Source organism: Onychomys torridus, chromosome 4, assembly GCF_903995425.1.
Source record: "Onychomys torridus chromosome 4, mOncTor1.1, whole genome shotgun sequence".
Classification (NCBI taxonomy): Eukaryota; Metazoa; Chordata; class Mammalia; order Rodentia; family Cricetidae; genus Onychomys; species Onychomys torridus.
The window spans coordinates 100,158,883-100,186,339 of record NC_050446.1 but is presented as its reverse complement, the minus strand read 5'-3'; the positions used below and the strand labels follow the sequence as shown (position 1 = coordinate 100,186,339).

The 27,457-nt window shown below is 41.9% G+C and overlaps 1 protein-coding gene and 1 pseudogene across 2 annotated transcripts in view; one reads left to right on the top strand and one right to left on the bottom strand.

Annotated features, from left to right (window-relative positions):
- The window catches only part of Cops2 (COP9 signalosome subunit 2), a 32,580-nt gene extending 26,038 nt beyond the window's left edge, over nt 1-6,542 (top strand). For both annotated transcript variants that reach the window (XM_036185836.1, XM_036185835.1), the window contains exons 10-13: nt 837-934; nt 2,304-2,386; nt 3,029-3,087; nt 4,514-6,542. In XM_036185836.1, the coding sequence (XP_036041729.1) occupies nt 837-934; nt 2,304-2,386; nt 3,029-3,087; nt 4,514-4,658 (385 nt within the window). In that variant the 3' untranslated portion in view covers nt 4,659-6,542. The remainder of the gene's footprint in view (nt 1-836; nt 935-2,303; nt 2,387-3,028; nt 3,088-4,513) is intronic.
- An 8,873-nt stretch (nt 6,543-15,415) lies between these two features.
- Nucleotides 15,416-15,788, bottom strand: LOC118581874 (annotated as a pseudogene).
- Between the last annotated feature and the right edge of the window lie 11,669 nt (nt 15,789-27,457).

The following is a 27,457-nucleotide window of genomic DNA, read 5'->3' as shown; positions in this document are numbered from 1 at the left end:
CTTCTGCAGCAGGGGGTTCCGTCACTGTGGCCTCTGTGTGTGCTCATTTGGCATTCCTGTCGCTCGTGTTTCTGCTAGATAGGTGGTGAGATTTTCAGGCTAGAAAGATTTGAGAATCAAGCCTTTTGAAAAGGTTTTGCAGTTGCTGGTAGCTTTCTAGAAGATAAAAATTAGGAAGCTATATTTTCTTTTTCAGAAAGGATATACTCTTATTTGAAAGCTAAGGCCAAGCTCTTTTGTTGGATAATGTGCATGAAGCTTGGTTTCCTTTATTAAGATCAATTAGGGATCAGAAATGCACAATTTAATTGAAAATATCAACTAATAAACATCTTACTATCAACTTTGAACAAAACAAAGATTTAAGATTATCTTAAATTACTAATGAAGCCGGGCGGTGGTGGCGCACGCCTTTAATCCCAGCACTCGGGAGGCAGAGGCAGGTGGATCTTTGTGAGTTCGAGGCCGGCCTGGTCTACCAAGCGAGATCCAGGAAAGGCGCAAAGCTACACAGAGAAACCCTGTCTCGAAAAACCAAAACAAAAAAAAAAAAAATTACTAATGCATCTGTATAACATCCTCTTCCCCCAACAAAACGATTTATTTACTCTTTCCTTTAGAAAACGAAAAAGCTTTAAAGTTTTTTGAGGAATGTGTTTATTTGGTTCTGGAAAAGTTTTTGGGTGGCTGTGTATGTGTGTATCCAATTTTGACTTCTGTGACAGAAACAATGATAAACTTAGGTTCTTGCATATAAAGATTGAGAAGTAGACTCTGGATTATGATGTGATACATTACTTCATATGTGATAACATTTGTGCTTTTTTTCCTATTAGTGCCTATCAGAATAACGACATCACTGAATTTGAAAAGATCCTGAAAACAAATCACAGCAACATCATGGATGATCCATTCATAAGAGAACACATTGAAGGTATGTTGTTGGCTGCCTGAATTCTGTTCTATTCTTTGCTGTTGTCATGTACATGCTTCTTAATGGGGTTACATGGAATTCAATAGCCATAGCAAAAAGGACGGAAGTATTTCTAAGTGCTGCCATGGTATGTGAAACTGTTGTGTAAATCATTAGCAGACTTCATAGGAAGGAATACCAGGTCTGTACATGGCATTTGTTTTCCTTTACCTTTTTGTTCTGATGTAAATATTGTTGCAATTTGATTATTGATGCTTAGATCTATACCCAGTTTTTAAGGTTTGTCAAAAGGCTGTGAAACTACACTGCTGCTCGTAGAGGGTGCTGAGATGAGTCTCCTCCAGAGCACAAGATAACACTGGGAAGTGTTCTTAGAGTGAGTGAGACTTAGACCTTCTGCTGAATTGCCAAAGTCAGAAATTGTCTCTGTGTCTCTGTGTCGGGGCCTTGAACAGCTCCTGTGCTCCTGTCTGTTGAAAACTGTTGAGGACCAGGCTGTGGTGGAGCATGTTTTTAATCCCAGCACTCGGGAGGCAAAGGCAGGTGGATCTGAGTTCAAAGCCAGCCTGGTCTCTAACAGTGAATTCCAAGACAGCCAGGGCTACACAGAAAAACCCTGTCTTGAAAAACCAACAAATTTAAGAACTGTTGAGAGTGCTTAAGTAACTTTTGGAAGCAATCTACTAAATATTTAAATGTCAAATGCACCAGAAAAGAAGACATCATAAGTAATGTTCTCTGGTTCTCTGCTTTGCATTTTTTTCATTCAGTAGATTTTTATTTGTTTTTATTTCTTTTATGAGCCTAGAGTGGTACTATATTTTGTAAATAGAGAAAAATATAAAAGCTTTATCTGTGAACTCCAGTCTAGTCATAAATTTCTTTTGAAGAGACAGTTGTGTGTGAGGAATTGTATATGGACCATAGTAATGCACGCCTTTAATCCAGCACTAGGAAGACAGAGGCAGGAGCATCTCTTGAGTTCCAGGACAACTGCGGCTGCAGAGTGAAGATTGTATATGGGAGTTAATAAAAGTGTAAGATGTAATGCACTAGATTGTGGGAGCCCTAGGACAAGTGTGAGTCAGAACTTCACAAAATGTGTTAAAGAAATGATGAATGGTGGATGTTGAGAAGACAGAAATATTTTAGAAGAGTTGAGACATAAACATAATTAGAGAACCAGAAACGGGAAGAGGCGGCCTCTAATTAGACTGCTTTTGCCACTGTGGGATTTTAAAATATAGACACCTGTGTTTTTACAAAGCAAAATGGTTTGGGAAGGTAAAGTGTATAGTGAGTTAATGGGGCTTTTACTTAAATGATTCAAATAGACATTCACAATGTTATTTTTCTCTTTGTCTTTCAGAGCTTTTACGAAACATCAGAACACAAGTGCTCATAAAGTTAATTAAGCCTTACACAAGAATACATATTCCTTTTATTTCTAAGGTATTTGTGGATTTTACTGTTTATGATTTTTGCCTACAGTTGTAGTATACCTGACTTTCTTTTTTAAAGAAGAATATAGCTTTAGAGCTTCATTTTGGAAAGATTTTTGAAACATGGGTTTCATGTTACCTAGTCTAACTTCTTAGAGTGTGTGTGTGTAAACTCATGTAACACTGTATAGTTGGAGGAGTGCCAAGTTACAGGTTTGATTTTTTTCAGTGTTACTTAATGTAAATTGCTTTAACAGAAGAGAGTTTTAATGTACTATACCACTGAGCTTTATTTTTCAACCCTCTTTTCACATTTAGGGTAGGATGTCAGGAAGTTAGCCAGGCTGGCTTAAATTTACTCTGTAGCCAAGGTGGGCATTGAATTTACAATCCTCCCACCTTAATCCAATGCCCAGAATCATTTAAAAAAAAAATCTTCACAGATGGGATTGTAACTCACTAAGAGGGCACTTGCCTAACGTGTGTAGCGTCCTGGGATAAATCACCATTGTGGTAAAGAAGGAAAAAAATGAAACCCCCTCATTAATGTTTCCTTTCAGTAGTATAGATTAAAGCCAAATGATTATATAAAATTATGAAGTCTTTTTAAATGTTAACTAGTAGAATTATATAATGAAATCTTTTGTCTTAGGAGCTAAACATAGACGTAGCTGATGTGGAAAGCTTGCTGGTGCAGTGCATACTGGATAAGTAAGTACTTTGCTTTTTTTTTTTTTTTAATTTTTATTGCTGTGTCTGGTATGTGCATATGAGTACAGGTGCCTCTGAAGACTATAAGAGGGTGTTAGATCCCCTGGAGCTGGAATTTCAGATGGTTGTAAGCCACTGAGCATCTGTGTTAGGAACTAAACTCAGGTCCTCTAGAAGAGCAGCTAGTGCTTTTAACCACTAACCCCTCTTTCCAGCGGCAACTTTTTTAAATTGTAAGATGTTAGGAACTATCTAAGTTACTTTTCTGTTGGTGTAATAAAATACCAAAACTAGGGCAACTTAGGAAGGAAAGCATTTCATTGGGCTATGGTTTCAGAAAATCAAAACGTCATGATGATGGGGCAAAGGCACAGCTAAGAGCTCCCATGTTATTGGCAAGTAGGAGACAGAGAGACTGAGAAGGGCTGGAGTCTTGAAACCTGAAGCCCACCCCTGTGACACACCTAATCCTTCCCAAACAGTTCCACCAAGATGGGACCAAATATTCACTGTATGAGCCTATGGCGATCACTCTCTTCCAAACATCATGGTAACCATAAATTTTGGGCAGTGATGGCAAGGATAGCAACTCTGTTGTTGATTTGTCATTTAAAACAAACAAGCACTTGTGGCTATGGTTTTCCTAATAGAAGATATATATGTGATTTCTTTAATTTGTAAATGAATGAGTATACTGAATACATGCTCTCTGGAAAGGTTCTAAGTCATTTTTCAGACAGGTTTCTCATTTGATCTGTGACTTACATACTGCTAAGAAGTTACTACTGGGCCAGTGACTTACTACGGCCCAGCAAGTGAAAACACTCACGGCATAACCCTGGCAGCCTGAGGTCGATCCTAAGACCCCATGGTGAAAGGAAGGAAGCAGCTCCCGGAAGTTGTCCTCTTACCTCCTCCTGGGTGATGTGGCATACACGCACCTGATTTTAAATCTAAAAAACTTACATTGTTTCCTGAATAGTTTTTCTTTATCTTATTTATTTGTTTGTTTATTTTCTTGGGATAGGGTCTCACTGTGTAGCTCTGGCTGGCCTGGGATTTACTATGTAGACCAGGCTGTCTACCTCTGCCTCCCAAGTGCTGGGTTTAAAGATGAGTTCCACCATGTCCACCCTATAGGGTGTAAGCACTATCTGTTACAGAACAGTTTTTATGTTATTAAAAGCAGTATGCTTTGAAAGCATGGCTGGTGTAATGACCTTTCATGATGTAGGTGTCACTCTGGTGAAAAATGATGAAGTTGACATCTTTTTAAGAATTGAGTAAGGAATGACTAACACTAATAGTAAATTCACTCATCACAAGTAGGCAAATGAGTTGTATGTTGTGTGTGTTGGTTGGTGGTGCGGTGTTCTGTGTAATGTGCTTAGCAGAGATGACTGGAGATCTTGTTTTCTTATTCCAGCACTATTCATGGCCGAATTGATCAAGTCAACCAGCTCCTTGAACTGGATCATCAGAAGAGGGGTGGTGCCCGATATACTGCACTAGATAAATGGACCAACCAACTAAATTCTCTGAACCAGGCTGTGGTCAGTAAACTGGCTTAATGGAGAACAAGCTTTGCAGGCGTGCTTAAAGGCATCAGTGCAGAGATGTGATCCTTAAGGACTGGAAAGGCAAAACTCCTGTGGGTTGGTGTGTCCCGAAAGTGATTGAAGTTATGGCAGAAGTGCTTTTTTGATCAACTGGTTTGTGTTTTGCTGCTGCATTTATCCCAAGATAAACAGCTTTAATCTCCAGAAGAAAACCAAAACACCATGGGATTTATGCTGTGTTGACATCTTGCCCTAAACATACAACACCGTAGTAATATATCATGGGCAACATGACCAGAGTGAAGATTTTTGTCATGATTTTAAACACACTGACACGCTACTGTTGGTTAAATTGAAACATGTTGTTCCTGCAGAAATTCTCTCACAAATAACCTGCAATAACTTGAAATTCATACCCTTTTGAACACTTCCTTTTCTCATGTATAAATGAAAACGTTTGCTGCATTTTGCAAAATGTCAGTTCTCCGAAACCGTGTCCGTCTACTTCTGTACTTGCAGCTAGCAAAGGTTAGATGGCCTGCTCCAGTGGCACACTGTCACCAGGGCTCAAGCAGCAAAATAAACAGTGCAGCTCAGAAATTGTAGTTGGTTCTTGATGTGTTTTATTACATTTGGGGTTGCTCTTTTGTCTTTAGTACCTAAGAAATTTCAGATTGTTTTATCTTCCGCTAAGATTTAAAAGCCTAAGAGCAAATAAGTTATTTGCTTTCAAGTTTTTAAAAATAGTGTTTATTGATAAAGTAAGAACTGCTTTCTAACAGAGCCCTTGCATAGCACTTATTTTGACAGTGATACTTTAAAGGATTAAGATTTCTTTTTTTAATGGTATTTCTTTTAAAAAGAGTGCATATTAACTCTCAGAATGTCACTTTAAACAAATATGCCAGAACATAGACAGCGAAGTGAATGTTACCTGCATAGTGACCATGCTCTAATGTCAGCCACCAACCATTGCCCAAAGCCTCTGGGTTTGCTCTTTGAGAATTGCAGTCAAAGTTCATTTAAGTAACACGCTACTAACTTTGTGTTTGTACCTTGTTTGAAAATAGTATTAACAAACTTGTCTGTCTTCACCTATATTTGGCACCAAATACCAGTTTCAAAAAAAATGCCTAAATTTAGATAATACTGAAAGTATGCAGCTGGCTTTGAAAGCAATCCCAAAATAATTTTCAAGTATTTTGTGCAGTGGCAGTATATAGTTAAAGAGTGAACTGTGGCCTTCCGTGGTGACAGAACTCAGCTCATTTGAATGTATTCAGTTTGAGATGTCTTTGTTGCTTTCCTTTCTTTTTTTTTTTTTTTTAAAGTTCACATTATATATAGTGTCAAAAGAAGGAACTAAGATTAACCTACTGTCCTTGATTTTTCTATTGCTCATTATTATGTAAACAGTGAGTGGTAGTGCAGAAGGAAGACTGTGTGACTGAAGAGTGGCAGCCAAGAATTTCGATCATTAAATCAGATTTTATAAACAGTAGAAAGAGCATGCACTTAAAACAAGGCATGCTTATTTGGTTTTGTCAAAATTTTACGAAAATATGTGATATATATTTATACTAAAAACTATATAATCCTTAGATTTAGGAAAGAAGTCAGTTAATGTCTAGCAGAATAAAGCAGTATTAAATACAGATATAAGTTGGAAATTGTAGAAAACCTTGAAAGAAGATGAAAGACAAAATGTCAATGGTAGGGAATAAAAAGTTTAAGATATTCTAAAAGTATGTGTATTTTCTTCTCTTCTACATAAATCATTTGTGAAAAATGTGCTCACGTTTTTTACAGGAGTGATATTAATTAGGATTTATTTTTCCAATACAATTTGGAGACCCTTTGTTACCCAAATAAAAGTGACAAGTTTCTGTGCCTGTATCAGGTGTGTGCATGTGACAACTCAGAGGACCTCAGTGATGTGTACCATCCAGCTCCTGAAGTGCCCAGCTCTGCATGCAGTCCTCGCTGCTCACAGCAATACGCCTTAGTTTCTAGAAGGCAATGTGCTTGTTATCCTTGAGGAGCTGGGTCAGCTGTGTAATGACAGCTAGAGTTGTATCATAACCTGTAGCTCCATGCAGCTACATCTGTGTCAGGGGCCCTACCTCCTATATTAGTCTAACTCAAGTCGAGTTTCCTTTTGTAAGGATTTTTCCATGTGCCAGATTTCATAGAATTGAAATTTCACTGTTTGATGTTCATGTCATTTCTGTTTAATCCCCAAACATGGTTGAATACGCCACACCAGTCGGACATGTCTACACAAGGTGTCTGCAGCGGTCTGAGGTCTACAGCCATCTGGGGTAACTACAGTGGTCTAGGGTATCTCTGGTGGTCTGATGTCTACAGCAGTCTGAGGTGTCCACAGCAATCTGGGGTGTCTACAGCAATCTGAGGTTTCTACAGTGGTCTGGGGTATCTACAGTGGTCTGGGCTGTCTACGGTGATCCGGGATGTCTACAGTGGTCTATGGCATCTACAGCGGTCTGGGGTGTCTACAGCAGTCTCTGGGGTGTCTACAGCAGTCTCTGGGGTGTCTACAACAGTCTAAGGTGTCAACAGCAGTCTGGAGTGTATACAGTGGTCTGGAGTATCTACAGTGGTCTGGTATCTACAGCAGTCTGAGGTTCTACAGGGCCTAAAGTTTTCACTAAAAGAGTTGATTTCTGTTTTTCTCTTGGTCCAAAATTAACATGAAACTGTTTATTCTCACATCTCAATGTGACATAACTTTTTCATGGTATGAGACTGGCTGTTCTAAGCACAGGAGTCCCTCTGAGTGAGCTGAGAGCCTGATTTCACAGTGTGATTGTTGAAGCAAAGCCCCTTTCCATGGGCTGCTGGGGATGCAATATGCTGTTGGTTACTTTATATAAAATGTGTTTGGCCCTGCCTAAAAACACCTGTCCTTGGTATTTAGAGGGCTGAAGCGGTAGAAGTTTTCTCTCTTAATTAGAAGACTAGTTCCTCGGTAAACCCAGTGAGGACACAGTGTATTGATACTGATTAGCGGATTCCTCTGATAAAGAGAAAGACCTCAGAACTATGCGAATCATTTCTTTATTTAAGCTTCTAAAAATCAATTCTTTTTTAACCTGAAAGGGTTTCAATTATTTAGGTCTTTAAAATGAGAGTTGACAATATAAAACAAAGTTTGGCTTTGTTTTTTCCATAGGATTTTTTGCTGTAAAATGTCTAACATTCTTGTCTCTCCCCCAACTCCCAACTAAGATTTCACATTGGCCTGGAATGCCAAATCCTCCCGCCTTCCCCCTGCAGCGCTGGGGTTCGAAGCCTGCAGCACTACACCTCGTTCTCTAGCATTTTGAAAGAAAGAAACACCATCTGAGCTAAGATACAGAACAAAAATAATATTTGCTATCATATTAAGCCTCAGAATATGAGTTAAAAGGCAAATTTGAGGCTTGCCTGGGCTACAGAGTAGAGTTACCTCAAACCAAAATAAATAAAAATAAAAAAGCAAATACACAAAATCTCTAAATCCCAATCCCCAGATGCCTTTATTTCAGGATCAAAGGAATCTTCTAGGTCACTGAGTGGGGATAGTCTTTATGAAAGAGCAGGAAAGCCTTTTCCCGCTGTAGCACCATTTGCCACAAACCCCAGGAGGGATTAAGCAATGGACATGGGACAGAAAATTAATACAAACTAGGAAGTGACTCGTATTTCCAGAAACTTGTTCGCAGCGCACACACACACACACACACACACACACACACACACATTCTTTGCCTGTCACAAAGGCCTAGAGTTATCAACTTTCTTAGTTTTCAGTTATTCCATGTTTTCAGATAATACTAAAACAACAATGTATAGAGAACCATGTTAATTTCTTCTAAGATATTACCTAAAAACATTTTAAGATTTGGAAACAAGTCACTAGATTTTAACTTTTCAAGAAATACTTAGCATCAACAATAGATACATTAGTCCAGTTTTAATCTGTAGTGCTTAATATCATGAAACATGGTGGTGTTAAAACTCTAGTATCTTCTCCAGAATTCCAAAAATTAACCTTTCCAAGTCTTAGCAACCTTGAGAATTTTTTTAACCAGTTACCAGTGCAAGTCAGTAAGGTGCATACTACCTAGATGCTACATAGTGGTACTGAGCTGGGAGCACTATGTGCCTACTCATAAAAGTCCCTGATTACACCAAGACATAGGTGGGTACACTGAGGAAAACCCTGAAACCTAAAAGACAACAAGGAGGACCTCAGAAAAAAAGGAAACTTTCCATCTTGTTTACAAATGAAGACTGGCTAACCTCTAGAGTAATGGGCAGGCACCACCATGTACACCCTGGAGACTGATTTCCTGCTGTGTCGCCCTGACTGGCTTGCATGTGGGGCTTAGAGATTTTTTTTTTTTTAAGAGCTATTAATTTTAATCAACTCATGAAAGCATCAAGAGTTCTAGCATGTTTGTTTCTCAAACCAAGATAGGGTGATGGGTGTGAAAGCAGCAAGTCTTACATTGTGTTACATAATTGACAGTGTCTGGAATTTCTGTTTTGCTTATGTTGATCTCACAGGGTGGGAGGAAGTAGGTGACTAGAAGCACAGAGAGGGTGGAATTAGAAGATCCACACTTGAGAATCAACCCCTGTGTGCAGCACACTCAAGATGTATGGCATGCTTAGATGACAGAGGTTTTTAACTCATCTGAAAACACACACACTTTATTGGCAATACAAATGGTAGTCCACTGTGCTACTGTGACCAGGAGCAAAACAGAGGCTTTAAGCTGTACAGGAAGTATGTTTGACAGAGTAATTCAGCGTGCACTTATGTAAAATAACTAATGTTTTGAGAATGTTTCTCAGAAAATGGTACTAAGATGTTTAGTCCTTTGGTTTGAAGATGAGTATTTTCTTTTTTTAGGATTACTTTTAGCTCTGACACATTATTGGAGACATTGGCCTTCACGACCAAGTGTTGACTAATTTATTCTGGCTCGATTCATGTTGCAGATGTCTCTTAGGAGTTATTCCTTCTGTGTAATGTTAAGTATTTCCAAGCAGAGAATTAATACAAGGAAAGAATTAAGAGGAACGGTATAGTCTCCAAGCCCCTAGTGTGGCTGCCTAAATTGGTTATCTTAGGAATTTGTTAGCTATCCAAAATAATTCCTTAGGTGTAATTTTACATCCAACCCTAAATTTCACAAGTACAATGATAGTGCAGTCAACTAGTTCTAAGTCTCCCAGGGTTTGGAACTTGCTGGTTAGCACCTTGTTTTCACACCATGATGGGTGGTGTGTCGATACGATCAGCCTAGCAAGGGTGTACAGATGTACATATGCCTAGTTTATTTGTCAACACCAGCTAGACTCATTTGGTAAGAGGGACTCTGAATTGAGAAAATGCCTCTGTAAGACTGGCTTGTAGGCAAGTCTGTGGAGTATTGTCTTGATTGGCAATGCCATCTCCAGGTGGTCCTGGGTGCTATAAGAAAGCAGCCTCACTAGGTGGTGGTGGCCAACGGCTTTAGCCTCATCACTCCTGGATTTCTTTGAGGCCAGCCTGCTCTACAGAGTAAGTTCCAGGACAGGCAGGTTGTCAAAAAAAAAAAAAAGCAAGAAAAGAAAGCAAGCTCAATAAACCAGGAGTAAGTACTCATCCATGGCCTCAGCATCAGCTCCTGCCTCTAGGTTCCTGCCTGGCTTGAGTTCTTGCCCTGACTTCACTCAGTGTTGAACTGTTAATGTAGAAGTCTAAAATAAACCCTTCCCATTTCAAATTGCCTTACGTCATGGTGTAGATCCCCACCATAGAAACCCTAACTAAGACAATATGTGCACCTGATGTTCTGAGCTGGGGTTTTGGTTTTGGTTTTGGTTTTTTCGAGACAGGGTTTCTCTGTGTACTTTTGGTGCCTGTCCTGGATCTCACTGTGTAGACCAGTCTGGCCTCAACTCACAGAGATCTGCCTGCCTCTGCCTCCTGAGTGCTGGGATTAAAGGGCACCACTGCTTAATAGTTATGGGCTCCCAACTCTATCTTTCAGAGTAATGAAGTTTCTAAGTTTTTCTGGAAACCTATTTAAAGTAGGGTTCTGAAGATGGTTATTTTGTAGGCAAGTGTAGATAAGCTCCTGTGCTTGGTTGGCTACCAAAGGGTTGACCCTTAAACGTTGCCATTTCCTTCCTTAACCATGTAGCCTTCATCCCACCAGCAGTTACGAAAGGAAACTGGTGTTGTGCAGTGCAGAAGGGAACGTGCTTTCTCTGCACCCTGCACTGTTGTTCTCTCAGGCATTCACTGAGTGCTACTGTGTGCCAGGGACGTAATGAGGCTCAAGAATGCCAATAGAACAAATTATCCTTTTGCCCAGAGAGCACAGCTCTATGGGGAGAGGCGAATATGTTCATTTCAGATAGAGAAAAAAAAATTACCAAATGAAAGTTGATTTCACATTCGATTAAAGAAAAGGCTAGCTATGCAAGTGTTGGGGAAGTTGGCTCAGGCATGGGGTAAAGGGTATCTGAGATGAGTGAGACGGGCCAGATTATGTGTGGTTTATTATTTGAAGTAGTGAAGTTTTGTTTTCTGGTTTTTGGGTTTTTTTCCAAATGCGATGGGAAATATTTAGGTATGTAAAAGCATTCGAGTTATTATGGGAAGTATGCATGGAACAAGACATAGAGACCAGCTGAGACATATTGCAGGAGCTAAAATTTGGATTGCACTCAATCAAGATAGAGTCAGCAGGACTTACAAATTGATATCATGGGTTATGGTAGCAGTCTGTTAGGCTTCTCACTGTGTGACTAGATGATAGTCAATGAGCTGAAAAGACTGGAAACAGATACATTTTACAAAAAGGGAGGGGGAGCCACCAAAAGAAACTGGATTGAGAATTGGGAAAGAAGAGAATGCTAGGCATACTGAGTAGGAAGTCAGGGTCAGCTGGGTGCTACTGAGAAGTTGGATAGAGAGCACTCGAAACGAAGGAACAGGACTGTACACTGTCAAGTGTGACCCGACTGCTTTTTCAGTACAGTGAGGGAAATTCCAGCTCAGCTCTTCAGTGTGAGTGATTTCACTTAAAACAGACACTTTCTGTAATTCCCCATTAAAAACGGAAAGTTAAAAGCCCATTTTTGGAGGGCTGGAGAGATGGCTCATAGGTTAAAAGCACTGGCTGTTCTTCTAAAGGTCCTGAGTGCAATTCCCAGCAACCACATGGTGGCTCACAACCATCTGTAATGAGATCTGGTGCCCTCTTCTGGCCTGCAGGGATACGTGCAGACAGAACATTGTATACATAATAAATAAATAAATCTTTAAAAAAAAAAAAAAAGCCCATTTTTGGCTGGAGTGTATGAAATTAAGAACACTCAAAGTCAACTTTAATGGGGTTTTAGGATATGAGAGTATGGTTAGCAACAGGCCCAGTGAGGTTCAGATAAATGACTGACAGCCTCTACTAAGAACTGGTAAGCCTCAAACTCAGGACACATAGCTAACCGAGGTGCCTATTTAACATACCAGAGCCGACCTGACAGCAGGGTTCTCCCAGCATGCCCAGTCCCTTCCCTTTAAAGGGTATGGCTGGCATACTCCCTCCCTAAACTTCTCCAGCCCAGGGGCTAGGCTGCCTTTCGCCCAGATGCCCTTCCCTATGTAACCCAACCATTTTGGTTCCCTGCCTTTTTTTATCTACCCTTTACCCTCCTGGCCTCTTGGCCCAGGCTGCCCCTCCTGCTTGGTGGCTCCTTCTCTCCCTTCTCCTCACATGGCCCAGTTCAGTCTGATCTTGTTCATTCTGGACTCTCCCAGATGCCCCTGCTCCTGCCCCTGCCTACACTCTTCCTTTTATCTACAATAAACCTTCTCCTCTTTTGTACTTCCACATGAATATTAAGATTTTTTTTCTTCCTGTTGCTTTGATAAATGGTGTTGTGATGAACACAATGGCCTCACCGCTTGTTGAATGCAAAGCCAAAATAAGCACAGCCGAGTCATGAAAGAATGGGAAAAGACTGCTCTCCTGCAGCAGGCCATGATAGCACCACCATTGTTCCAAAACAATGCTCTCCCCAGACAAGGGAAGGGTGAGGAAGGGAAATCATACATATTCATATGGGGAGGTACTTTGGGGCAGGAACATTCCAGCACATGCCCAGTTTGCTTCATAACCCCCCATCTCTCCCAGGGTTTCTCTGTAACCTTGGCTGTCCTGGAACTCACTCTGTAGACCAGGCTGGCCTCGCACTCACAGAGATCCACCTGCCTCTGCCTCCCGAGTGCTGGAATTAAAGGCGTGAGCTACCACAGCTTGGCCGTAGTTGAAACTAAAAGTAAAGCATATCCTGAAGGTGCGATCTGCCCCTGAAGGGCCTGCCTTGCTCAGTCACTAACAGTGCTGGAATGTGGATGGGGATTGCCTTGCATCTGTACATTGATTTTGGTAGGAAGGCATTTTCATAGTGTTAACCCTACCAGTCCTTGAGCACCAGGGGTCTTTCCATCTTCCGTGTCTTCCTCAATTGATCTCTTAAATGTTTTAAATTTTCACTGTAAAGGTCTTTGATTTTCTTGGTTAGATTTATTCCAACGTTGTTGCTTTGATTTGAGGTTGGTTTGTTTAGGCAGTTATAAATGTAGAGACTGTTTTGCTGGTTTCTTTCTCAGCTTTCTTGCTATTTAAAAGCCACCAGGTTTTGTAGGCTGATTTTGCATCCTGCCAGTTTGCTGAAGGTGTTTATCGGACCTAAGAATTTTCTGGGCCCGTCTTTCATATCCCATATATATATAATCATATCATCTGCAAATAATGACACTTTGATTTCTTCCTTTCCTGTTTGTATCCTTTTTATCTCCTACTCTTGCCCTGTTGCTCTATCTAGAACTTCAAGTACTATATTGAATAATAGGAATGGAGAGTGTGGACACTCACTCTGTAGACCAGGCTGGCCTCACATTCACAGAGATCCGCCTGCCTCTGCCTCTCTGGTGCAGGGATTAAAGGTGTGCGCCGCCGTGCCTGGCTTCCACTCCTTTTGCAGAAAGGTTTTCTTTAAGCTTCATTGCTTATTCTGATCATAATTTGGACTTTATATACTAAATGGCGTGGGGGTTTTAGGAATGCTGTTTTGTTATATGCACTTGAGGCAGAGGATTTGCTGTATATCTATGTGTGTTAAGTAGATGCACACCTGTGTGGACACACACACCTGAGCATATATATGAAGGCCAGAAAAGTTTATCAGCGCCTCCTCTACTACACTCTTTGTCTGTTTCTTTGAGTCTCTCCCTGAACCTGGAGCTGATTTTTTTTCTCCAGTAGACTGGAAACCAGCAAGGTCCCTTGGAGCTGGGATTACTGGTGTTTGTGAGAAACCCAGCTTTGTTATATGGGTGCTAGGATCTGCACCCCAGGCTACAAAACTGAGGAGCAATTGATCTAACTGCTGAGCCACCTCTCCAGCCCTTAATTCAGCTTTTCTGCCATACTACCTGAGCTGGAGTAAGTGTGCAGGGTGAAATGCAAGGGACTTAGAAATGTGTGTGTAAGCATGCCAGAGACCGGGGATCTCTTCCCAGCTGTTCTTTCCTGGGAGGAGTGTAAACCATGGCTGAGAGCAGCAGCAAGAGCCAGGGCAGTGGCTGTGGTTCGGACATGATCTGCCCCCAAAGTGTTCGTGTGTCCAAAGCTCGGTTGCCCGTGTTATAAAACTGAGACAGTAGAACATTTGAGAGATGTGGCTCAATGCAATCACCCCAGGAGGAGATTAACGCTGGTCCCTCCCCATGAGCTGGTCCCCGAGGGAGTGGCCTGGTACACAGGAACACCCCGGAGTCTCCATGGCTTCCAGTCTTTCAGTGTGATTTCTTCCTCTCACGTCTGCTTCCAACACTGTCCACCAAAGCACGACACAGCCACAGGGATCACACGCTTGGACCTCCAGAAAACTGTGCTAATTAAACGCCTTGCTTAAGTACCTGGTCTCAAAAATTATCTTCTACAGCAGTAAATGCGCTAACACAAAAGTACCAGTCACTAGAAGATTCCCCCCACCCCCACCAACTCCCCCACCTCACTCCCATCCCCCACCTCCCCTCCCACCATCCCACCCCCACCACCTGGACGGAAGTATCTCTCTGGTTACTTCAGTGTAAACGCAACAGCTACTCCCATGCTTACAAAGTAATGCTGGGAATACTTGGAGACAATTCCTTTTGAAAACAAAACAAAACAAAACACATTCACCTGGGGGCTGGAGAGATGGCTCAGTGGTTAAAGAGTACTGGCTGCTCTTCCAGAGGATCTGTAGTTCGAATCCCAGCACCCACATGGCAGCTCACAGCTGTCTATAACTCCAAGATCTGACACCCTCACAGAGACATACATTCAGGCAAAACACCAATACACTTAAAACAATAAAAATAAATAAATTATTTAAAAATATTCACTTATTACTGTGTATGTGAGAGTGTTTGTGGTGAGTGCCACAGTGCACAGGGAAAGGTCAAAGACCTTGTTGAGGCAAGGTCTTTCTTGTTGTGTATGCCGCTGCTGCACTGAGTACTCCAGCTGGCCCTTGAACATCTGGGTAAGCCTCCTCACTCTGTCTCTGCCTTGCCATCAAGGTGCTAGGATTACAGAATCCCGACACCCACTGCATACAGCATTTTTTAAAATTTATTTATTTATTTATTTATTTATTTATTTATTTATTTATTTATTTAAGTCAGATGATAAATATTTTTCTCTTGTTACTTCTTAACTACCTGGGCATTCCACTGCCCCACTACTGACTTCATCTACGATGCCATGAGGGTGGTTGGCCATCCACATTGCAACCCTCAGACTGCAGTACCCAAGATCTCCTTAATATCCCAGAAAGTTCTCTGGGTAAAGACAGTTACCACATCTGTCAAGCAGTGTTGGCAATCTCATCAAAAGTGATACCTCAGTCTTTCTGTTCTGAATGACCAAGTTCTCTGCAATCCTTAGATCTTTCCAATCACTGATTGCCTTGGCCATGTCATCACCAACTGTTTTTGAGGACAGAATTGGGGGGCAAGGGGGGCAAAGAAGATATGGTGCCATCCTCACCTCCCATACCCCTCAGGTACACAACTTTCATGTCATGGGGTCAAACTTAGCATGATAGGGGAGTCTAGTAACAGATGGACCTAGATTTGGAACAACCAAAAAAGTTTTGCCATAGCACCCAGAAGCCCAAAAGCAACATCCAGCTTTTCCTGTGGGATCCAGGGATCAAACTCAGGTCATAAAGCTTGCACAGCCAACACCTTTATGAGTGGAGCCTTACTTATCCTTGGCCTGTGCACGTAATTCTAATGGGAACTCCTTTTCTTACCATAAGTAACTGATATGATATTATATCCTTACATGTGCACATTTACTTTATATTTGTCAGACAACAAGTCTTGAGGTCTTCTCCCTAAATTATTATTCCTAGAATGTTTAGACATATGTGGATAGTTCAATCAGGCCCCTAATTCACAATCCTCCTGCCTCTGGGTCCTAAATGCTGCAGGAATAAGAACATGCCACCACACCAAGTTTGAATATAAAATTTTTTCTGCATGTATAAAGGCCAGAAAATTATTCTGCAAATAACATGGTTATTAGTTCAACACTGAACTCTGGAGATCCTGGGAAATCGTACTGGTTGGTTTTGTGTGTTAACTTGACACAATCTCGAGAGCTCAGAGATGAAGGAGCCTCAGTTAAGGAAATGCCTCCAAAACCAGCTGTAAGGCATTTTCTCAGTGATCAATGGGGGAGGGCGCAGTCCACTGTGCGTAGTGCCATCCCTGGGTTGGTAGTCCTGGGTTCTGTAAGAAAACAAGCTAAGCAAGTCAGAGGGAACAACCCAATAAACAGCACCTTTCCATGGCCTCTGTATCAGCTCCTGCCTCCAGGTTCCTGCCCCGTTTGAGTTCCTGTGCTGACTTCCTTCAAGATGAACAGTGATAGGGAAGTGTAATCCAAATAAACCCTTTTCTTTGGTCATAGTGTTTCATCACAGCAATAGAAACCCTAAGACAAATAGATAGTAAAAACCTTAGCTTTTTAAGGTTATGGTCAACAGATTATTAACCATCCTTTCAGAAATAACCTGTGCATATAACCCATACAATTTTTCCGTATCTGGTATCTGACTAAATGTTTGGCAGTTTGCTCTGTGACAAACGTGTGCATGTTTTTAAGCGGATACAAACAGTATAAGCTGAGGTGCAGCGAGGCCTCTCATAGCATCGTAGTCCTTTGTCTCTGACTACAGCATAAGTTTCTTGAAAGGGACCTTTGTTCAGTATGTGTGCAGGAGCAGGAGCAGTTTACAATAAACAATATCTCACAATAATGGCTCATTCTTTGGGAAAAAATCCAGCAAATGTCTTGGGGAAATGTCACCATGCATCTGGTGGTCAGCAAATTTGGAGGAGTGGGGTTCCTGTCTACTTCTGCATTCCACACCCAGGGTCACAAAGAACAAGATTGTGAGAAAATTCCTTTTTAAGAGAGATACTCCCACCATTTTTAAGATCTCTAAGCTAGCTGGGTTTTTCAGAGGAAAGGCTCCATGGCAGGCTCCCCTCTTGTTGCTTTTAGTGCTTTGTGGTCTGAAAATAACAACCTCCAACAGTCTATTATTTTCATGCCCACTATGTGCAACTGCCTATGAACACATATGCCCCCTATGTGCAATTGCCTATGAACACATATGCCCACTATGTGCAATTGCCTATGAACACATATGCCCACTATGTGCAATTGCCTATGAACACATATGCCCACTATGTGCAACTGCCTATGAACACATATGCCCACTATGTGCAATTGCCTATGAACACATATGCCCACTATGTGCAATTGCCTATGAACACATATGCCCTCTATGTACAATTGCCTATGAACACATATGCATTTTCTCATTTAGTCCGAACAGCCACCTCTGAGGCAAGCACTGCTCTTTTCTGTTTCTTCTCAGGTAATGGAAGCGAGGCACAAACATCCCTACACCTTAGGCCACACCCCTTAAGTGGAGAAACTGAGCTTTCAAGGGAGGCCATTGTAATCCTAAAAGGCTGTTTGCTAACCTCTGGGCTACCTATTCTCAGTATACCCTTCCCTACCCACATAATCCCTTCCTTACCCACATAATCCCTTCCCTACCCACATATTCCCTTTGTCCTGTTGGGACACCCTAATCAGCATATCTTCTCTGTTCATTTAAACTTGGTCTTGCCTTCTCCACCTCATCTGTCTTCTAGAAAATGCTGTGGCCATGCACTTCAGACCAGTCTCCCAGAAGATGAGCCAGCAAGCGCTGCCATCAAAGGGAAAGGTGGGGCCACATGAGCCAAATGGCCTAGTTCTGAAACCTGGATGAAGATGCCATACCCATTCTGAAGACATGTGCTTGGGTCCCAAACATAATTTTTGCTGTGGGCTGTATCCAGGTCACCTTTTAAGAGACACAGTCACCAGGCACACTCCTGTGGTTTGCCCGCATCTACCCTACTTTAGCTCTACTGCCGCCACAAAATACATTGTGTGTTTTACTCAAATGTCTTCCTGCCCTGTCCTTCTGGGGATAAGCTCTCAGTTGAGAGTGTCTGTTTTATTCCTCTCTCTAGCTCAGGTGAATAGAACAATGCCTGATACAAGGTAAGTGCACAGCAAAAGCAAGTAAGTCCCAGGGCCTCTGCTTTCCTCATCCCAAGCCAGGTCTGCTAAGACCTCTGCTGTTGTGCTGAGTAAGTGTTTCACTTTCTCCTCCCGGCCAAGAGATTGCTTTCATGAGCACAAAGACAACATAAGAGTCTTATTATCTGCTCAATGCTCCTCCCAGAGTTCTGGGCAGGTAGTCAGCTTCATTAGATGCTTGATGATTAGATCCTATCTGTAACGAACCTGTGTCTTTCAACTGGGTAACTATGAAAAGTTTCCAAAAGGGCCAGGTCACCAGGCAAGAGGTACACCTCTTTCCTCAGTGCTCAAACTCTTGGGGACAGGAATTCCTACAACTCAGAAAAGCCAAATGGAGTCTTAAGACGCTTTCACTTGGGGGAAAATGAGAGCACTGTTCATGAATACACAATGGCAGAACCAGACAAAGGGACAAGGAATATCAGAAAATTGTGATAACAGAGGAGCATGGAATACTCCTGATTAATGTGAAGGCCTGTGCCAGATAACCCTATTATTTAACCCAGCTGGCCTTGAACTTGAAATGTCCCTGCCTCTGCTTCCTGGGTGCTGAGATTTACTGGTGTGCACTGCCACACCTAGCTGAAGTTTAAAAAAAAATAGTGATGTATGTTATAGAATAAATGAATTTCAAAGAAATCAGACACACAAGGTCCCACGTTGTGTAATTCTGTTTAGTATGGCATGTCCAAAATAAGCAAGTGTGTAGAGACAGAAAATACATAAATGGTTCCCAAAAGCTAGGAAATAGAGAGGTTGAGAAGGATTGCTGAAGGATGTGGGGTGATGACAGTGGTCTAGACACAGACAGCCATGATCAGTGTAGAATCCCGAAATCAAACTGAATCCGACACTTTAAAATGGTTACTTTGATATCATGTGACTTCAACTGAGAAAGATTTCCATTTTCTGGAAAATTACCAAGAAAGTAGATTTTAAGTATTCTGACCACAGCCAGGCAGTGGTGGTACAAGCCTTTAATCCCGGCACTTGGGAAGCAGAGGCAGGTGGATCTCTGTGAGTTTGAGACCAGTCTAGTCTACAGAAGGATTTCTAGTTCAGCCAGGGCTCCATGGAGAAACCCTGTCTTAAAAAACAAAACGGAAAAAAAAAAAAAGGATTCTAACTACAAAGAAGAGATAAGTATGTGTGGTAACATACGTTAATTAATTTGATTTATATATTCTACAATGTATTCATATATCAAAACATTTATGATTAATATGTTTAATTTTCACTTGGGAAGTAGAAGCAAGAGGATCAGGAGTTCAAAGTACATAGTGAGTTCAAGGCCAGCCTGGGCAAATGGAACTCTGTCTCAAAACAAAGAAGTGAGCAACAATATTTATGCGTGCATGATTGTATATGTTATTTATCAAGATAAGTGAAGTATTTTTAAAAGTTTTTTAAAATGCCATGTTCAGAGTATTGTTTATTAGAAGTTTAAAGAACTCTGAAGCCCACAAGCAATCACCTCTGAGAATGTCTGGAGACACTACATGTATGTGCACATAATTTTTAGAGCTGAGTATCTCCCCGACCTCCGGCTCATCTGCTGAGAAGGGAAGCCAGACCCCCAGGTCCAGGCACAAACACAGAAGCTAAGACCTGGATCCTTTTGTTTTGTTTTGAGACAAGGTCTGCTGGCCCTTCTGTCTCAGCACTGGGATGACTGTCGGTGTGGCACTAGACCTTCCTGACCGGTATAGAAGGAACCAGCAGGAAGCGGTTTCTAAAAGCTTAGAAACTTCTGGAAGACAGTATAGCTGTTTCTCCAAAAGTCGAATACAAAGATGCCATGATGGTTCATCCCCAAGAGAAGTGAACAGTAGAGGTGAAGACTGGCATGTGATGTCCGGAGCAACGTTATTTGTGGTGGCCCTACCCTCTAAGTGCCCATGTGGGACAAGAGAATAGTGGAGACATGGTTCCTCTGAGAGATGGGAAACTCAGCAATGATGACAAGACTCATTGCCACCATGTGCGTGAGTCTTTACAAAGTTACCCTAGATGAGAGAGGCTGGACAGAATAGTCCCACACTGCTGACTGTTTCTGTGAAATGTTCAGAAGAGGTGTACTTGTCATAAGGAGAGTGAGTTAGTATTTGCTGCATGCTCGAGGTGGGCATGATCTCAGCTGTCAATGAAGGTGAAGAATTTTACTGGGTGAAAAAAAAAACTGCTGTCTAATCACGGCTGGAGTACTTAGCAAGGTCACGAAGGTCACTGAAGATGGTACAGGTAAGAGAAGGAATTTTATGATTCATAAACTCACTATGAGTCCAGGCTGGCCTCAAAGTTGTGACCCTCCTGCCTCAGTCTCTCAAATGCTGGGGTCATGGGTAAGCACACCCATACCTGGTTTACATACTCTCTCTCTCTTTTTTTTTTAAGTATAGGAAAGCACAGAGAAGAAACCAGTACTTACTGAAGCCAAAAATCAGCTTACTTCCTCCTGGCCTTTTTTAACACAGGTTTTAGATGGTTCAGATCAGTCTTGGTGTGCATTTTGATGTCCCCATTCTCTGGCCAAATGATAAACATTGAACTAAATACCAATAGCTAAATAACGTTTTATCTAGGAACCTGGCCATACTGGGACCAGCTGCATACCCCTGATGAATATTTCTATTTTGTAAGACACATGCTGAATGTCTCTGTATAAAATAATTGCTAGGGCTTTTTGTTGTTGTTGTTGTTATTTTGAGATAGGATCTCTCTGTATCCTGGCTGGCCTGGAACTCACTATTTAGATCAGGCTGGCCTGAAACTCAGAGATCTGCCTGCCTCTACCTCCCAGTGCTGGGATCAAAGGTGTGTGTCACTGTGCTGAGCCTGCTAGGGCTTATTTTTAAATCTAGTTTATCTCCAGTTATTATTCTATTTTACAGTTTCTGAGTTTGGAAACTTGACCTTTGAAATAGAAACTTCTTTCTCTGTAGTTGGTGGGAGAGTCCTGCTCAAGCTCTGAGAATCACACAGGATTTCCAAACAAAACCCCCTGGATGACAAAGAGAGAGCAGCTTGGCCAGGCCTGTCTGCCCTGGAGAGAGGGGTCCAGCAGGTGCCAGGGGCTAGGATCTGAATAATAGATGACTTCAAGTGCAGCATCCGGTCAGGAGCAAGGAAAGGCAAGGTGGCTGAGGCTCTCAAGCAGACTCCCTGCCAGGGCACTCCTGGATTTGGCACTTGTGAACTGGAGGTCTGGAAGCCGGAAGTAAAGAGAAATTACCAGCTCTCCCAACTGCTGGTAGAATTGAGACTGATCCAAACACAGTGGCAGCAGCAGGGACCCATAGTAAGCCTGGTCTTGGGTGAGGACTGTTGCTGTTGACTTTCACAAACTGACTGCAAGGGTGCTGTGCATGCTGGACTATGGGATCATAGTTAACCCTCCTGCACACCAGACACAGAGGAACAACAACTGAAGAGTATTGATGACCCACTAGTCTAAATGAGAGGGATGGCAATTAAAATATATCACCATAAATATTAATAAATGGGGGAGGGGTCTTAGTGGGTCAAAGCATTTGCTGTGCAGGTGTGAGGATCTAAGTTTGAATCCCCAGAACCTACATAAAAGTCAGATGCTCAGTATATGTATCTGTAACCCCAATACTCCCCTGGGGAGACAGGAGGTAGAGATACTAGGCTTCTCAGAAGCTTGCAGCCAGCTAGCCTGGAGCACATAGCAAGAGACCCTCCCTCAAACAAGGTGGATAGTGAGGACTGACTGGAGGTTGTCTTTTGATCTACACACACACACACACACACACACACACACACACTTTGGCATATACATACATTTTATGGGTGTGAGCACACACACAATAATAATAATAATCTCAAAAGTAAAAGTGGAAAAACTAAGTGGAGGCTGATTTCAAATGATCACAGAAACTGATCAGGAATGGTATAAAATTGGATGTGGTGCTATTTACACAAACTCAGTGTAGTCTCTAAAAATTATCAAATTGTGTACTTTATAAGGATGAACTCTGTGGTTTATTGATTAAATCTCAATAAAGCTGGTTTAAATTTAAAGAAAGAGTTGGTTGTGGCAAAGATGGAAGCAAGAAGACCAGGAATTCAAGGCCAGCCTTGGTTTCATACTTAATTTAATGCCAGCCAGCCTGGGCTTCATGAAAAAGACCCTGTCTCAAAAACCCAAGTAAGTGGACCAGGCATGGTAGCCCAGCCTGGTCTACATAGTGTGTTCCAGGACAGCCAGGACAATAGAGAGATGCTGTCTCAAAACAAAACAACAAAACCCAAGTAAATAAATAAACAAACAAATGAATACACAAATTCAAAGAAAGAAAAAAGACTGCCATACCAGAGGCAATTCCTGGGTGCCATTCTGTTTCCCCATTCGGTCCTCAAAGCACCCTGGAATTCCAGTTTAGAGGAATGATGGTCAAGAAAACTTCTACAAACTGTGCTGTAAATCTCAGATGAAAACCCAACAGAAGGAAGACATTCAGGCGAGGCGGTGGTGGCACACGATTTAATCCCAGCACTTGGGAGGCAGAGGCAGGCTGATATCTGAGTTCAAGGTCAGCCTGGTCTACAGAGTGAGTTCCAGGACAGTCAAGGCTACACAGAGAAACCTGTCTCAAAAAAACCCAGAAAAGGAAAGAGAAAAAAGAGGCAGTTCAGAAGACATTATATCAGAAGGCTAGAGAAAGACGAGGAGGCTTGTTCTCCTGCAGCTGGAGCCTCTGCCTTGTGTTTGTTTGTTTGCTCTTGTCAACTGTCAGCAGACACCGCTCTGCAGTTTCTGATGGTGAGGGATTCCAGACAAGGCACCAATCCAGCTCTGTGCTGAGAGCGTGCTCCAAGAGACTTGCCTACATTTATTTATTTAGTGACATATGGAGTGCGCAGAATTATGAAAATCAGAGTTCTGTAAGGGCTAGATGAGGAGAAAAGACACAGAGGAGGGAAGGGCTGGAAAGGAAAAGGCAAAGTTGCTTCTGTGCTCTGGGTGTGTGGATTTGCTTGTGTGTTTTCCATTGTATGCCGAAAAGTCAACCTGACAGCTCTGGCTGTGGAGGACAGCCTTATATTTCTTTTCTTGGATTCTATTCCAAAATACTTTCTTTGTGACGATATCAAATGGCAGCTCCTAATATCCCCCTTTTAGGGAGGTTATCCCTGAGAATAGGTGAATCATACAAGTTCAAACAACAGTCTTTATCTAGACACTGTCAGTAGCTTAGTGTGAGACACAAATGTCACCTGTGCTCCCATGCTCCCGTGCTCCGAGGTTTAATCCCCACCCAGAGGGATGCTTTGGCAAGGGGTAGTTCTTTTCAGTTCTGTCTTGACAAGTGGGTTCAGATCTGCTCAAGATGAGCAAGTAGCCCAGTGGGAAGGTTTTGACCATTCTATATTGAAGTTATTGTTTTGCAAGCAGAAAACTAAAGCCAAGAGTAGGGATGGTTTACTGAGGCTGTCTCCTGCCTGCACTGCAGTCCACGAGCTTTGCTAACATAAACGCAAACTTGCCTCAAGACAGGAAGGAATGCTCCCTGCCCGCTGCTCTGCTCATGAGACTGTTGGAGGAAAAAATCTGCTTTCCAGACAGGGCAGTTCATGCCTATAATCCCAGCATTTGGAAATATGAGACAGGAGGATTGCTACAAGTTCCAGACCAGCTTGGATTACAGAGTCAGAAACTGACTTGTAGAAAGAACAAAAGAGAAGAGAGGAAAGTGCTTTTTTAAAATAGAAAAGATAATTCAGCCTCTAGACTCTTCCTGCAAAAAGTATTAATGTGGTTTGGAAAAACACATCTTCACAACCGTAACACAGATGCAGGCTTCATTTTAAAGTCACGATATAGTCTACTTCAAATACAGTTTTGTATAACTTGGAAACGGTTATCTTTAATTATTCTAACCAAACTAATGTTGATAATGTTACAAGAAGTCATTTGTAATGCATGAGCTCAGTCTGATTATTCAGAATATAGTTTTGCACTTTGGTACATCTGCTGCTGTTCATATTATCCAATTTCTTACATTAAATCATTTTGTCTTCACTATTTCCTTCTTTTTAAAGATACTGCTTTTGCATTGTGTGTGTGTGTGTGTGTGTGTGTGTGTGTGTGTGTGTGTGTGTGTGTGTTTGGCATGCATGTGGATGTCTAAGGATGTCTATGGCAGGTGGTTCTCTCATTGCTCCGTGTGGATTGTGGTGATGGAGCTCAAGTCATCCGTGAGCTTAATTATGGTCACTTGCATGAGCATGGGCAGTGGCCCAGTAGCTATACCCCTGAAGAAAGTGACTGCCCCTTTCAGCAACCACTAATTATCATTAGCACCTCAGGAAGGGGTTGGCTTCCTAAGGCCCTTCCCCAGCTGTGATGAACGTAGATGAGACCCATCTTGCTCAGGTAACCAAAGCTGCTGGGAGTTAACAAGTGTAATAATCGTGCCATGGCCAAACGTCAGCATTTCTCAGCATTCTTCTTTATCCTCTGGCCCTTCTATGCCTCTTGCCCCAGTCTTGGGCAATGTTCCCTGAGCCTTAGAACAAGTGGTATAGATGGTTCATTTAATGCAGAACACACAACATTAACTTGGTTTAAATACTTTGACCAGCCATGAGTCTCTGCATTAACGATGGTCTACTGTAAAGAGAGGTTTCTCTGACCAAGGTTGAGAGCAGAGGTCATCTATGGATATAACTATAAATAGTTAGAAAACATCTTGGTACCATGTCCATTTCGTTAAATGGCAGTAGAAGGTTCCCCTCTAGAGCCTATGACATCCCACGGTTTTTGACTGAGGTTGCAGTACCAGGCATGAATTCACTCCTATGGTATGAGCCTTAAATCCAATCAGTAAGTTGTTGGTTACCCCCATAACATTCATGTCACTATTGCAATTGGATATGCCTGCCTTATAGGGTGGTACCATAGTCCACAGATTCACACCTTGGTAAGACTACTCACTGGTGGCTTTTCTCTCCAAGAAGCTTGCATGTCACCTTCTGGCCCTGAGCTAGCTAGCCAGAAGTTGGAGGAAGTATCTATCTCAGTTCCAGCTTGATGTCTCCATGACTTCCAAACAAAGTTTGTGGTGTCTTAAGCAATAGGATCTTACTATTCAGTCCTGGTGGGCAGTGAAGAATAATGGCAATCGGTTGTGTTGTTTGGGAAGCCTCTGGGGCCCCTAAGATCAACAACTCATAAGGAGGTACCCTGTAGCACGAATCTTATAAGTTCTTATTAATAAAAACAAACCTGGAGCCAGATATTGGGGTGAATGATGGAAGATCAGAGAAGCAGAACAAGCCACAGCTTCCTCACCTTGCCGATTCCTCAGCTGATCCTGTTTCCTCAGACTGGAAGCTTCTGAGTCCTCATCCAAATGGATCTCAGCTGAACTGCTTCTGGAAAGCCTGAAAGCTTAACCAGCTCTAGTTCCCGGTCCTCACGCCTTATATACCTTTCTGCTTCCTGCCATCACTCCCTGGGATTAAAGGTATGAGTCACCATGCCTGGCTGTTTCCAGTGTGGCTTTAAACTCACAGAGATCCGGATGGATCTCTGCCTCCCAAGTGATAGGATTAAAGGCGTGTGTGCCACCATTTTCTGGCCTCTATGTCTATTAGTGGCTGTTCTGTCCTCTAACCCCAGATAAATTTATTAGGATGCACAATATATTGAGGAACACAATATCACCACAGTACCCCACACCTGACATTGGGATTTTCACTTAATAATTACAGCTTCTGGTAGCAGTATTATCTACCCATGCAGAGCACCTCCACTCAAGCTCATTTTTGTGTATTATATTATTTATTTACCATTATTATCATTGTATTTTCTAATTAGCTTACAGAGTAGCAGATTTCTGTATGGCGTTTGCATGGATCCTTAGTTTTAGTTAACTCTTCCTCTTCTCTCCCCACCCCCTATTCCCAGCCCTGCTTAAACTTCTCTAAACCACTATTCCTCCCAACTAGTCTTCTTTTTTCTCTGTGCTAATGGCCCCTTTCTAGTTTTCTGACCTCTACTATTTAAGCTCATGAATCTAAATGTTTGGAGCCAGGATCCACATCTGAGAGAAAGATATGGTGTCTGTCTTCCTGGATCTGGCTTACATTAACTCAGTATTGTGTTTTCCAGTCTCATCCATTTTTCTGCAAATGACATAAATTCATTTTTCTTTGTAGCTGGAAGAATCCGATTGTGTGTATGCACCACATTCATAATCCAGTCATCTGTTCATGGACATCTAGGCTGGCTCTATTTGCTAACTATATAAACATACAAGCAATGGACTCAGGCATACAGCTACCTCCATGGTGGGGTATGGAGTGCTTTGGTATATGCCCAAAAGTGGTACAGCTATCTGGGTCCTATATTAGCCATCTTAGTTTTCATAAGCCAGGAAATAAACACCACTTCTCTTTTCCTAATTTAAAGCATCTTCCTGGTGCACTTCAAAAGCAAGAAACCAAACTTGGAGAAGTGTCTTAACATGCGAGACCTGAGAATAAGTCTTTAGATAGTGTCATAAAGTGAGCTCATTGACAAAAACAATAAAGTGAAATTTAGCCATGATTCAAAACAGAAACTTTCAATCCTTAAATTTTACCTCAGACAAGAGGGGCCAGGGGGAACAAAACAGCTATTTTTGCAAATATTTAAAGCATATGCAAAGAGAAACTGCCCTTGTTTGATGTTGCTCTAGACTTTGAAACGAGACCAGTGGGAGGAAGGTGTGGCTCTCCTGAAATTCTTTTCTTTTCAACTACAGGTGAGAGCAGAGGCCAGCACTCTCCCATAAAGCAGGGGTGCCTGCTTGAGAAGAATGGGAGCAGAAGTTGTATAATCATTGTGGTGAGGAAAACAGCTAGCCATTAAAACCTTCTCGCCAACCAACCCTGCTCCCTCTACCTATAGGTTTTTCTGTGTAGGTGAGCTCCTGAATGCAGTGTGATGCTTACTAGAATGTAACAATGAATTTATGAAGTTTTAACAAATTAAAAATGACAAGAAGACATTCTAACCATAAGTGACCAAGTATTTATGGTCATTTTAAAATTTTAAATATTTTATTA